The 12,392-nt window shown below is 37.3% G+C and overlaps 1 protein-coding gene across 3 annotated transcripts in view; it reads left to right on the plus strand.

The window, feature by feature from the left end:
• EVI5L (ecotropic viral integration site 5 like) overlaps positions 1–12,392 on the plus strand; it is a 52,645-nt gene that overhangs the window by 21,849 nt on the left and 18,404 nt on the right. Inside the window, exons 6-12 of one of the 3 annotated variants that reach the window (XM_058169165.1) lie at positions 2,220–2,345; positions 2,592–2,735; positions 3,278–3,367; positions 8,210–8,307; positions 8,658–8,718; positions 9,143–9,196; positions 10,144–10,176. In XM_058169165.1, coding sequence (XP_058025148.1) covers positions 2,220–2,345; positions 2,592–2,735; positions 3,278–3,367; positions 8,210–8,307; positions 8,658–8,718; positions 9,143–9,196; positions 10,144–10,176 — 606 coding nt within the window. The remainder of the gene's footprint in view (positions 1–2,219; positions 2,346–2,591; positions 2,736–3,277; positions 3,368–8,209; positions 8,308–8,657; positions 8,719–9,142; positions 9,197–10,143; positions 10,177–12,392) is intronic. The other 2 variants (XM_058169166.1, XM_058169168.1) reach the window with 2 other exon arrangements.

A 12,392-nucleotide genomic window follows, 5' to 3' on the forward strand; every position in this document is an offset into this window, starting at 1 on the left:
GGATGACTTTGGTTCTCCTCTAGTTTCTCAAACTATAATATTAGCATGAATTTGTTATTTAAAAATAGGAACCAAGCTTAATTTTTGTTTTAGATAGAAAGGAATTTTTGTCAGTATAAACTTACTTGAAAGCATTTCATTAATCAAAAAGTTTGCTTAGAAGCAGGTCCCTAAGTACTCTGCTTTTCAAGGAATTTAAATAGTCAATCTCTATAGATTATACTCAATTCACATTGCACATTTAATATATGCTATTTTAATAAACTGTTGAGGCCAGGCTGGTTCAATTTTATATGTGTGTTTCACACTTATTTTTACTGGTTTGAAATGAAATAGGGCAACAGCTTATTCTAACCTTTAGAAGTAGTTGATTGGTTTGTTCTGCAGCCTTGTTTTGAAAGGAAGGCTTTAAACCTTCCCTCATAGAGAAATGCCATTTTGAAGATTACAGATCCTTGATAGTCAGTTTGTAATAGATGACACCTATTTTTTTTTCCAGTCTATACTAGAAAAAGTATAACCTAGAATGCAGGGGCAGGTTTCAAAACCCATTGCTACCAGTTCGCTCATGGGCGCATGCGACGCTTATGCACATGCGCAGAAGCGTCTGGGCAGGTGGGCGGAGCCTGATCCGGGGCGAACTGGTAGCAACCCACCACTTCTAGAATGAACTGTAATATAATTGCCTGCATTTATTTGGAAATTAGTGGATTTGTGTCTGGCTGAATAGAATAGAATAGAATAGAATAGAATAGAATAGAATAGAATAGAATAGAATAGAATAGAATAGAATAGATTTTTTTTTTATTGGCCAAGTGTGATTGGACACACAAGGAATTTGTCTTGGTGCATATGCTCTCAGTGTACATAAAAGAAAAGATACGTTCATCAAGGTACTGGTAAAAGAAATTATTGGTCAAGTGTGATTGGACACACAAGGAATTTGACTTGGTGCATATGCTCTCAGTGTACATAAAAGAAAAGATATGTTCATCAAGGTAAGAACTGGACTTTCAGGGCATCTTATCAATAAATTGGGAACTACAAAAACTTCCCTGACAGAGGCAGTGGGAGGACATTTTACTACTGTTGCCAAGATATTGTGTGGTTATGTATTCATGTAGTCATCAAGGAAGAGAGGGTAGGTGCTCAAAACTGAGAGAAAAAAGCCAAGTGCCCTTGTAGAAAATTATTCAGGTCTGCTATGTTTTGGATGTGTATCTTTTTCAAGGACAGTATGAAAAAAAAAGACATAAAACCATAATACATGATGTAAACATTGCAGTGTTGTATATGCAGTAAACAGGTCAAAACAGTCACTTGATTTTAATACAATGACTTAAAAGCATTGCATTGATTGCAGTGAGTTATTATTACATTATTATGTAACATGAATGTAGCATTAATAAAAATATTACAAAAACAGTTACATATATTGCTTCGTTAATCTCCATCCTATTTAAGACATGTGGTTATGTTAAATAAGTTCCTATGTATATTTATGCTTATTATTTTCAAAACCATTCATATTAAATAATCATATTGCTTTAAAAAGTTTTTTTAGGTTGTTAGACATTGGAGTTGAACAATGGAGGCAACAGTTTTGTTAGTTTTGATAAACTGCTTCCTTTTAAAGCAGCAGTCCCCAACCTTTGTGGCTTGGTGGTCCGGCTTGGAAGGGGATCTGGGCCATGCAAGTGCACAAACAGCCTTTATGCGAGTGGTGGGCCAGCATGCACGTGCGCGGCTCAAATTGTACAAGCAGCGGGCCGGCATGCTTTGCGCAAGTGCCTGCCAGCAGCCATATGTGCTCCATCCAGCCACTCAGGCCTAATTCTAAATAGGCCAAGGCCCAGTAGTAGGCCACGGCCCAGGGGTTGGGGACCCCTGTTTCAAAGGACATAACACAGACCCAGTTAAAGAACCTCTATATGAAAAAAATCTGTTTTTATTTATTTATTTATTAGATTTATATTGCCACCTATTCACCCATGGCGACTCAAGGCAGCTTTATTTTTATTTTATTTTATAGTTTTATTAATTTTTGAGAATTTGAATTATTAAAGTTTTATTTTGCTTTTTATTTACTTCCCTTTTTAAAAATGGAATCCATAATTAGTAAGACAAATTTAGGTTTTGAGTGCTGCATACTGAAAAGAATGTTTTTGTCCTTCATTAAGTTTGACAGAGACTCATGCACATGCACTGTCTGCTTCTAGATGCCGGAAGAGGAGGCCTTCTGTGTATTTGTACGACTGATGCAAGAGTATAGACTACGGGAATTATTCAAACCCACTATGGCTGAGTTAGGACTTTGTATCTATCAGTTTGAATACATGCTGCAGGTAAATACATTTCCAAATATTGGATTTTAAATATGTACTACTTTCTTTTTAGATGAATTCCTAAAATCCATCAGAAGTCTGAAGTACCAGAGCTTACTAGCTTAACAAATAATTAGGAATGTTTGTTGCTGTATCTATTACTTTAACTTTGAGAATCCTGCTGAGAAATCTCTTAATGTCTGTGTAGTAATTAATGTTAACTGGAATTTCTCATAAGTTAAGACTTATGTTTTATGTTTCTGTCAGGAACAACTACCTGAGCTGAATATCCACTTCCGGTCCCAAAGCTTTCTCACCTCTATGTATGCATCATCTTGGTTTCTTACACTTTTCCTCACTACTTTTCCTCTGCCTGTGGCCACACGAGTATTTGACATCTTCATGTATGAGGTAAAACATGTAATTAAACATACAGAAGGGGAAGAAATTGAGTGGTCTGCATAATTGATTTGATAGTTAAAATTTTCATGGGAAAAATAGGATATGAGGGCAACAGCTTTTTTATCTTGCTGCACCCTGGCAATAAAACATTATTTCTACTTCTAGTCGGTGGGGGGTAGAGGGGAGAGAGACAATCATAGGAAGTAATCATTGCTATTCTTATTGTTCATGGATTCGTCTATTTCCAAAAATTATATCTGAATATTGTGAGTTCTAGTTCTGCCTTATGTATGAAACCAGCTTGGTGAGATATATAAATAAATAAACATTAGCTTCTGATTGAATTGAATTTAGAATTCTTGTTATAACTTGATTAAAGGAGAAACGGACATTTAAAATGGTGTATGCAAGTGGATAGTTGAGTCGGGAGGGGTTGGGGGACTAAAACATTAAATTCCCTTCACATAGGAAGGGGTGTTTGACCTTTGTTGTAAACCCTAGGATATTCAATTATAGGTGGAGTCGTATCTAAATTTTGTAACATCTTTTAGGGATTGGAAATAATCTTCCGTGTAGGAATGGCTCTTCTCCAATTCAACCAAGCTGAACTGATGCAATTGGACATGGAAGGGATGTCACAGGTCAGTTCTATCATGCATTGTGAGACTAGAAGAAAGATTGTTCAGTGTTGATACAACAAACTTTCAGCGATCTGCAATTCCATATTTAGGCTTGTACAAATGAAGAGATTTACAGGATTGAGGATAGTTTGAGATAAAGAACTGATTCCAATAGTATGCTAAATGTAAGCCTTTTAGAACCATGGTTCCAAAGTGTAAAAGCTCAAATCAGTTTTCAGAGAAGAGAAACTTAAAAGACCCAGACCCTGGCTGTTTTCTGAACTGATGTTCAATGTTGTTGCATGTGATAAGGCAGAATCAGCTGTTTCAATCTCTGGCTATGAAGACCTAGAAAGTAGTTTCAGAGTTACATCCAGAATGACCAGAGCAAAAGAGATGGAGAAGCAACAACTCATCTGCCCCCTGCCTGTATGTTTTATTCTTCCTTCTATTTAGAAAAAGTCTCTCGTATCTTTTCCATCTTTTTGTGGCAGTATATCGATATGTCAAATATTGAGAACATACATTAACTGCCTACAGGTAATCTTTGACTTAGGGGTACAATTAGGACCGGAATTTCTGTCATAAGTTTTGGTGATCATAAAATGAGTCAAACCTGATTTTACTACCATTTTTACCATGGTTGTTAAGTGAACCCAGCTTTCCCAATTGATGTCCTAGAAACCAGCTAGGAAGGTCACAAATCACAATCATTCAATAGCAGGATGATGTAACTGGTCATAAATGTGAGCCAGGGCCAAGTGCCCAAATTCCAGTCACATGACAATTGAGGTGGTATGATGATTGTAAGGACAGGTTGTAAACCAGTTTTTTTTCTGAGGCCATCATAACTTTGAACAGTTATTAAATGAACAATTGGAAGTCAAGGATTATCTATACTAGATACCAGACAGAGATTCCTGAGAATCGTATGAGTTTAGATCCACTGAATTGCAGATAGGGAGAGAGCTATGAGTTCTCTCCTCTTGATGGTTTCAACATTAGTTATCAAATATAGTGTTTCTCCATTGCTTTTCGTAAGCTGACATGTAAGCTTAGCCCATGCACTGTGCCAAGCCATAGTTCAATTTGTGTGGCTTTAATCTAGTCTTTTTTTTTTCAAAATTCAGTCACATCTTTCACTGATCAGTTAAAACAAACCATGGCTTAGAATGAAGTATGTTTGTAATCTCCCTGTAGTAAGTACTCTTGCTACAACAACAGAAACTTATCTTGGCTACATTAGGAATCCATGGGAGTGGTATATTGTCAAGGTAACTTTCAAATATCTATACATCGCCATCTGCTAAAAGCAGCTTCACAGGATTACTGGCTCCTGACTACTTTTTGCTGGCCAGCGATGATCTACTGATCAGTGAAGAGTATGATACTCAGTGGGCAGACCCAGGCCTCTGGTGAATGAAATCAAGTACGGGAAGGACTATTCCAATAAAATACATGCATCTGACTTTCACACACACACTGCACCCACTCATTTATATCCCACTGTAATCACATACAAGTTCTTGGCAGCTCATAATAATAAAAAACCCCAGTAACAATCAAACTGAATATATTAAAAAGCCCAACAGCCAAAATAAACAAACCTACACTTCACAAAACATCTGGTGTCAGCCCTTAAATGCACTTCTCATGGGAGGCCATCCAGAGGGCCTGGCCAACTACAGAACATGTCTCTTACCCAACCACCTTGCCATAACCTCCCCAAAATGGTGGGATGACAAAGTTGCCTCTCCTAGTGTGATCAAAGGGGTTGGGAGGATTCCAGTGGGATTCCACATATTCCATATGTGTATGTAAAAAATAGATGTAGGTGTATAGTGAATATGCTGTCATTCTGGTAATATAAATAGCTATTGTGTCTACATCAGCGGTTCTCAACCTGTGGGTTGCGACCCCGTTGGGGGTCGAATGACGATTTGCCAGGGGTCGCCTAAGACCATCGGAAATATGGGAAGTTTACTTGCGAGTCGAAGAATTGCCTCCAATGGTTGACTCCACAAGCCAACTGCAGGCTCTTCAAATCGCTAGCCAAATTCGGCTTCAGGCGCGATAATTAAAAAGGAGAGAAATCTTTGCTCTGATGTCTCCCTCTCAAGCCAGCTGCAATCACTCCCAATCGCTAGCCTAATCTGGCTTCAGGCAATAAACTTAATAGGGGAGGTGTTCTGTTTCCCTCCCCCAATACTCCCAACAAAGAGTCAGTCAAAGGCCTCCTCTTCTACTTTATTTACATAGATAAATGTCCTGGCCACGTCTACCCACGGGCCTGCCAAGTTTCTGGAGATAACGAGGAAATTATAGATAAGGCCAGAATTACTCATGAATATATTCTTCCCTCCATTGATACAGTTTGCCCGCGCAAATTCATTGCTTTGTCCAAGACAAAAAACCAGGAAGTCCCGCCTCCTATTTATAGTCTCTGCAGATGTCACTGCATGACCATCATTCCTTGGCTTTATCCCAACGCTGCTTCTGCTGCGCGCGCCGGTCACGTCTGCACAGTCTTGCATCACTCCAAAACTGTTCTTGGGGCGTTGCCAAATCAGAAGAAGGCTCGAGAGAATCAGGCCTTGCCGGCCCCTCCTCCTCCTGTTGAGTGGGTGCCAGGGAGGGAGAGGGCCCAAGAGAAGCAGGGCCTGCCAGGTCTTCTCCCTCACTTTCTGAATCATCCGAGTCCAGGAGTCCAGGTCCAGGAACCTGGGTCACAAAAGGAGGAGTCTCCGCTTTAATGTCTCCGTCTTCAAAGCAATCGCAAGCAGTTCAGATCGCTAGCCAATACGGCTTCAGGTGTGATAAATTCAAAACGAAAATAATTTTACGGTTGGGGTCGCCACCTTGTGGGGAATTGTATTAAAGGGGTCGCAGCACTATAAAGGTTGAGAACCACTGGTCTACATCCTTTAAAATAGTTCTAAAGAATTGACAGAATATTTGAAATACCCATGAGTATTTCCTTTTTCGGAAATGCAACAGATATGTGTTTCTCCAGCTATAAAAATACAGCTCACTACTTGGGTGGGTATTTGAGAGTAAAGTGAGAGGTTGCCTTGTGGCAAGTATTATGGGCTGGCTTTGGCATATGTATTTCCCTACTCACCTAAGTCTTCAATCTTTGTGGCACTAGGGACCAGTTTCATAGAAGACAATTTTTCCACGGACTGGGACTGGGGGAGGAGGGAGGGGAGGAAGAATGTGCAACCTAGATCCCTCAGAAGTTCATTTTACAGCAGGGTTTGCACTCCTATGAGAATCTAATGCCTAATCATCTGAGGGTGGAGCTGAATGGTGATGCTACTGCTGGGGCTACAAATACAGATGAAGTTTCGCTTGCTTGCCTGCTGTTCACCTCCAGCAGTGCAGCCTGGTTCCTAACAGACCATGAACCAGTATCAATCTTTACCCCAGGAATTGGGGAACCCTGCGCTAGATGACTGGCAATTTACAAAGTTGAACAAGTAAATTTCAAAGCTCCAGGCCCATGGAGTTAATAACTGAAAACATTTCCATTTGTGATATTGCCACATGGGTTTGTTTTTGCTTAACAGGTAAACACTTTGAGCTAAATCTAGTCTGCATATATCAGATTTAATCTCTATGGGAAAGCTTTTCTTCCACAAGATACAATTACTTCAAACAAGTATAATATTCTAAGATACCTTCCTTCCCTTCCTAAAATATAGTATATTTATTTGTTCATTATACAACTCAATAAACTGACTGTGAAAAAATGTTTTATTCATTGCAACATAGAATTAGAGAATGAAGAAAAAACTGAACTCTAATGAAGCTATTTCTTCCTAATTTATGAAATTGGAATATTGAACATTTCTACATGTATGAAGAATTATTTAGGCAGAGAAAAGATTTATTATTTTTATTGCATTAATAGCTGAGATTATTTTCATCTAAATAAGTTCTAATTTGTATGATTAAAAAACCTGCATTCTATCAGGCTCTGGCTTCATAAACTAATGCACGCCAAGACATGTTCTATCCAGGTATTAGAAATATGCTAGAAGTTTTCCTTGAAGCTGGGAATTATCCTATACGCATGATTTGAGATTGTAACTAGCAAAAAGCTTTGTTCTAAAAAGTTTTCTTCTCTGTGCATTTGTGCTCACGTAAGCATCCAGGCTTAGAATATTTTAATGAGCTATAATAAATGTGGTCAGTAATACCTCTTTACCTATTCTACTCTAAAAGCTGCCCTATCATAGTGTTAGACCTGAATTTTAATTCACAATCATTAAATATTTGAATTCAGTGCATTCAATTTTAATTTAAGGCAAATGGGCCATATTTGGAAGAATCTTTTCACAAGAAGCATTCCAGAGATTAACCGTCGCTCTGTTGTCCAATGTAATCAACTGAGAAAGAGGTAATCCTGGATTTACAACCACAATTGAGCTCAAAATTTATCTTGCCAAGCAAGGCAGTTGTTATGTGAGTTTTGTTCCATTTTGTGACCTTTCTTGCCACAATTATTAAGCAGTTATTTAGTGAATCATGCAATCATTAAGTGAACTTGGCTTCCCTCACTGACTTTGCTTGTAGGAAGTTGGCTGGGAAGGTTACAAATGGTGATCACATGACCCCCAGAACAGTACAATTGTCATAAATACATGTCAGATGCTAAGAGCCCAGATTTTGTTCACCGACTATGGGGCTACTACAGCGGTTGTAAATATGAAAATAGGTCATAAGATATATTGAAACTTCTTCACTAAATGAATGGTTGTAAATTGAGGATTACCTGTCTAATAAAAATGTCAGAAATTACATTTGATGATAAGACCATATTATCTCGATGCATATTCATTTGAGAATTGTTTACTGCAGTATTTTCAGAAGGTGATTCCTCATCAGTTTGACAGCTGTCCTGATAAGCTGATCTCAAAGGGCTATCAAGTCAAATACAACCCTAAGAAAATGAAACGGTATGTTTTCAATTTTTATTTTTCATATATAGCTTAAATACTAAAAAATACAGGATTTAGGCAAAACTCATGTGGTGGACTAGTTCACAATGTTCATGTTCCAAGTCAATATATAAAAGAGAACTTAGTTATCCTTTCTATCTTGACGCATTTCCCTGAACAAAAACTGAACATCAGATGTGTTAGGAAAAATATACTCAATCTGCAGTTTTTGTGCTGACTTTCTAAATAAAAGTGATAATCTTAAAATGGAGGCTATTAGAAAAAGGACATTTTCCCACCCATTGCCATACTTTTTCTGCCACCATATTATGTTTGATGCAGAATGAACCCTATTCTCTATTTTCTAGACTGGAGAAAGAGTATACTGCAATCAAAAACCGGGAAATGGAAGAACAGATTGAAATCAAGGTAAGACTCCTCTTGTCTATGTCTTGCAATACTGTAATCAAAATGAAGGGTTGGTGTAATGTGTAATGCTCAGTGTTATCAGAAAAATAATCTTTCTTAAATAATTCTCAGGTTACATTATTTCCTCTTCATATCATCCTGGACATCTTGATTAGTAGTTTTGTTATTTATAGTGGGCATATATTTTAAGCATTCGACTTATTTCTGTTGGGGTAAAATGTGTGAAATTAAAGAATTCCCTTTTTTGAACTTTAGATCCATCAATCTGGATGTGGCGTGACTTTTCCTCTTCTAGTTATTTATGACGCTTGGCTTTAGTTCAGGAGTCAAGATTTCAGCATAATATTTTGATATGCTGGTTTTCACTTGACAAAAGCTCATGCTCACACAGCAGAGCACATGCTGATTCTAATCTTGCTTGCAGAGGCTCCGTACTGAGAACCGCCTTCTGAAACAGCGAATTGAAACCCTGGAGAAGGTGAGAAGTGTACCCAGCCGCATGAGAATCCACTTCCTCCGCTTCCAGACTAGCTTGGCCACCAAAAATGAGGCCTTACACAGCTCTCTGTCTCAGTTGACTGTAGACAATACACAGAATGCCAGCCATTAGTCTTTGTGCATCCTCTCAGGGACTACCCTGCACATGTATTTCTGGAATCATTCTTAATGTAAGCACCCAAGAGAGTATTTCTCACCCTATCACTACTGGAAATAATTAAAAAGTGATCTGCTGCCAGGATTCCTTAAAATAAAAAAAACCCTAATCTGTAAAGATGTTAGATGTAGTTTCTCTGCCAATCCAAAATACTTTGATCAAAATGGTAAAATGGACCCAAAGTAATTTATTTGTCTTGTGGTTGATAATGACTGTTTTTCAGCCTTCTTGTGGCATATTCTTACACTGATCTTGTTTTTGTGTTTAAATATTAAACGCTTTCATGAAAAATGTAAAAACTCCTTGGATGTTTTTTATTGTAGCATAAATACGCTAATAGTTAACTTGAGGACATCTTGGTTAATTGCCCAACAAAGGCATAACCACTTAAAAAGCGTCCTTGTTACTAATGGCTTCTTTGAATTTCTGGACAAAGGAAGTATGACTTCTGAAATGCAATGAGATCCTTGTCCATTGGTGAAGTAGGCAAATTACGAATCCTGATAGTTCTTGCAGTCTTGGGGCAAAATTAATATGTGAAGCTGCTTCTGAGAGTTATCTGTCATTCCTTATGCACAGGAACATTCTTATGATCTGCATGATGGAAATGACATGCTGCAAATTTATGACAATTCTGGAAGTTCCTTTTCTTGGGGTCTTTTGGGCTTTTCATCTTTTTTCCTCTGTGCTTGTGTGACCCTGCTGTTGTATCTTTTTTCTTTTCTTCATCTTTCCTTCCTTGTCTGGATCTTCCTCTTCTGGGTCTGTAGGAGAGTGCTGCCTTGGCAGATAGATTGATCCAGGTACAGTAAAATATATTTTTTTAAATTTCCAACTCTCCTTTTAGTTTTCCATTTCATTTCACTTGAAAAATAGTGTCTGCAACATTTAATGTTATTAGTAACTCACATTTAATAAAATTCAGACTAACAATTCTATTTTGGTTGTTTAATTTTCTGCAATATTATGCAGCTGTTTTTTATACAAAACAGCTGATTTTGAAATGTTGATTTAACACGTCACTGTTTATTTTAGCATGAGGCTAATTAATTATGCTGCTTATACACCAGCCAATATTTCTGGCTCAGGACAGGTTAAATATTTTATTATGGCAAACCTACTTGGTGAAATATTTGTTTTAGTATTAAATATTATAGAAAGTTCAAATCTCCTGCTCTCTGAATTGTAATTGGGGATTACAGAGAAAGAAGAAGAATGCCACTGGGGCACTTTTCCCTGTGAAAATCACTACAGAAAGGGAAACATTTTGCATTCTTAGGTTTGCATCTAAACAAGTCTAATTTCTTATACTGGAACTTCCATATTTTTATATCAGTTCTACCACTAGAAACTCATTGTACGAATGCCGTTCTTTTAATTCAGCATAGACCTGCAAGAAAAATTCAAGGCACTTTTAAAACTGTGTAGCTACATCATGGGAATTGTTGGAAGATGTCAAAGTGTCCCAGTGGGGCTGCAAACTCTAATCTGCAATTTCTGTTTTATATTTTAAGCATGGATTTTCTTTTAAAACACTATAAAGAACTATAAACATTTCTAAATTTTATGTGGGAGATCAGGCCCTTTATAGAAGATTACAAAAAGTAAGACTGGGTACATAATACTCCTTCCTCCTCCTATTTTCCCCCACAACAACAACCCTGTGAGATTAGTTGGGCTGAGACAGAGCGATTGGCTAAAAATCAGTCAGATTACTTTTATGCCTAAAATGGGAATAGAACTCATAGCCTCCTGTTTTCTAGGCCTGCAGCTTAATCACTAGACAAAGAGGATATTGATGCTTAAAAAGTAGTTTTTTATGGAGGAAAATATATTGTGGGAATGGCCTTGGCAATTTGCTAAAAAACCTGTGACTTTCTGGTGCCACCCAATGCTTGCAACTACCACTTTTCTTAAACAGGTACCTGCAACAGTAACAAGTAGGAAGATGAAGACATAGTGCTTCCCATCAGTCTCAATTGCCTGGAAATTCTGCCACCATCTGCGATTACATTAGAATGGGGAAAAGAAATTTGCCATTGGGAATTTCATGTGATACTTATATACACTGATTATATGCTTCTGTATGTAGAACAGTACAATAGATCATGCTGAACAATAACATTAACTTGGCTTTCAGCTTGGCTTTCAAACAACCTAATTTGTGTTCTGTGTTGCTTCAGATATTGTAAGCAGAGAAGCAGTGCATGAATTCTGTTGAAAGCTCCTGCTCTTTATTAAAAAGAAGTGTGAAGCTTAGAATTTGTCCCGAATATAGGAAGCATCCTTACAGAACGTAATAGTGCAGTTATGGTCTGGCATCTGATGATGGTTAAAGCAGCATAACAACCAAATGAACATAATGTTTAAGGTCATGCCATAAAAAAACTTTGAATTGAGCATTTGTTGTTTGAAAAAGCTATACGAAAATATCCCAAAGAATGAATTTGCATAAGATTGTTATGTAGACAGATGCTACATTCTCACTCCTGTGTGTTCCATAGTGTTTTTTTGGAGACTGAATACAGATGCATGAATATATTGCATAGATCTAATGTTTACATCGTCTCTTACACATTAATTTACAGCTACAGGCAACTCCAATGCACACAGCAAGCAAATGCTTTTCCAGTTGTTTATTATTATGCACAAATATGGAATAAGCATAGATTTTAAACTTTGAATATGGAAGCACCTGGGGAATTAGACATTTTATTTATCAATCAAGGGATATAAACATGAGGATTATCAAAGAAGAGTATCTTATCAGAATCTACGAATATGGCTGAATTTACTAATATTGGTATTCAGTAGCCTTTTCTCAAATCTCTCTAAGCACTTAATCCTGTTCAGGTTTTTAATAAGTAAATTGCAGCACTTTAAGTAGGTATTTCATTAGAGTAATTACTGTTTTTCACCTAACAATCATGATTAATGACTTTTTTGTTTGCCTTTTCCTATGTTCCTTAAGTGTTAAATCTGAAACATTGAATAATGGGATCAAAATATCCATTTGCAG

Source organism: Ahaetulla prasina, chromosome 2 (genome assembly GCF_028640845.1).
Source record: "Ahaetulla prasina isolate Xishuangbanna chromosome 2, ASM2864084v1, whole genome shotgun sequence".
Taxonomy (NCBI): domain Eukaryota; kingdom Metazoa; phylum Chordata; class Lepidosauria; order Squamata; family Colubridae; genus Ahaetulla; species Ahaetulla prasina.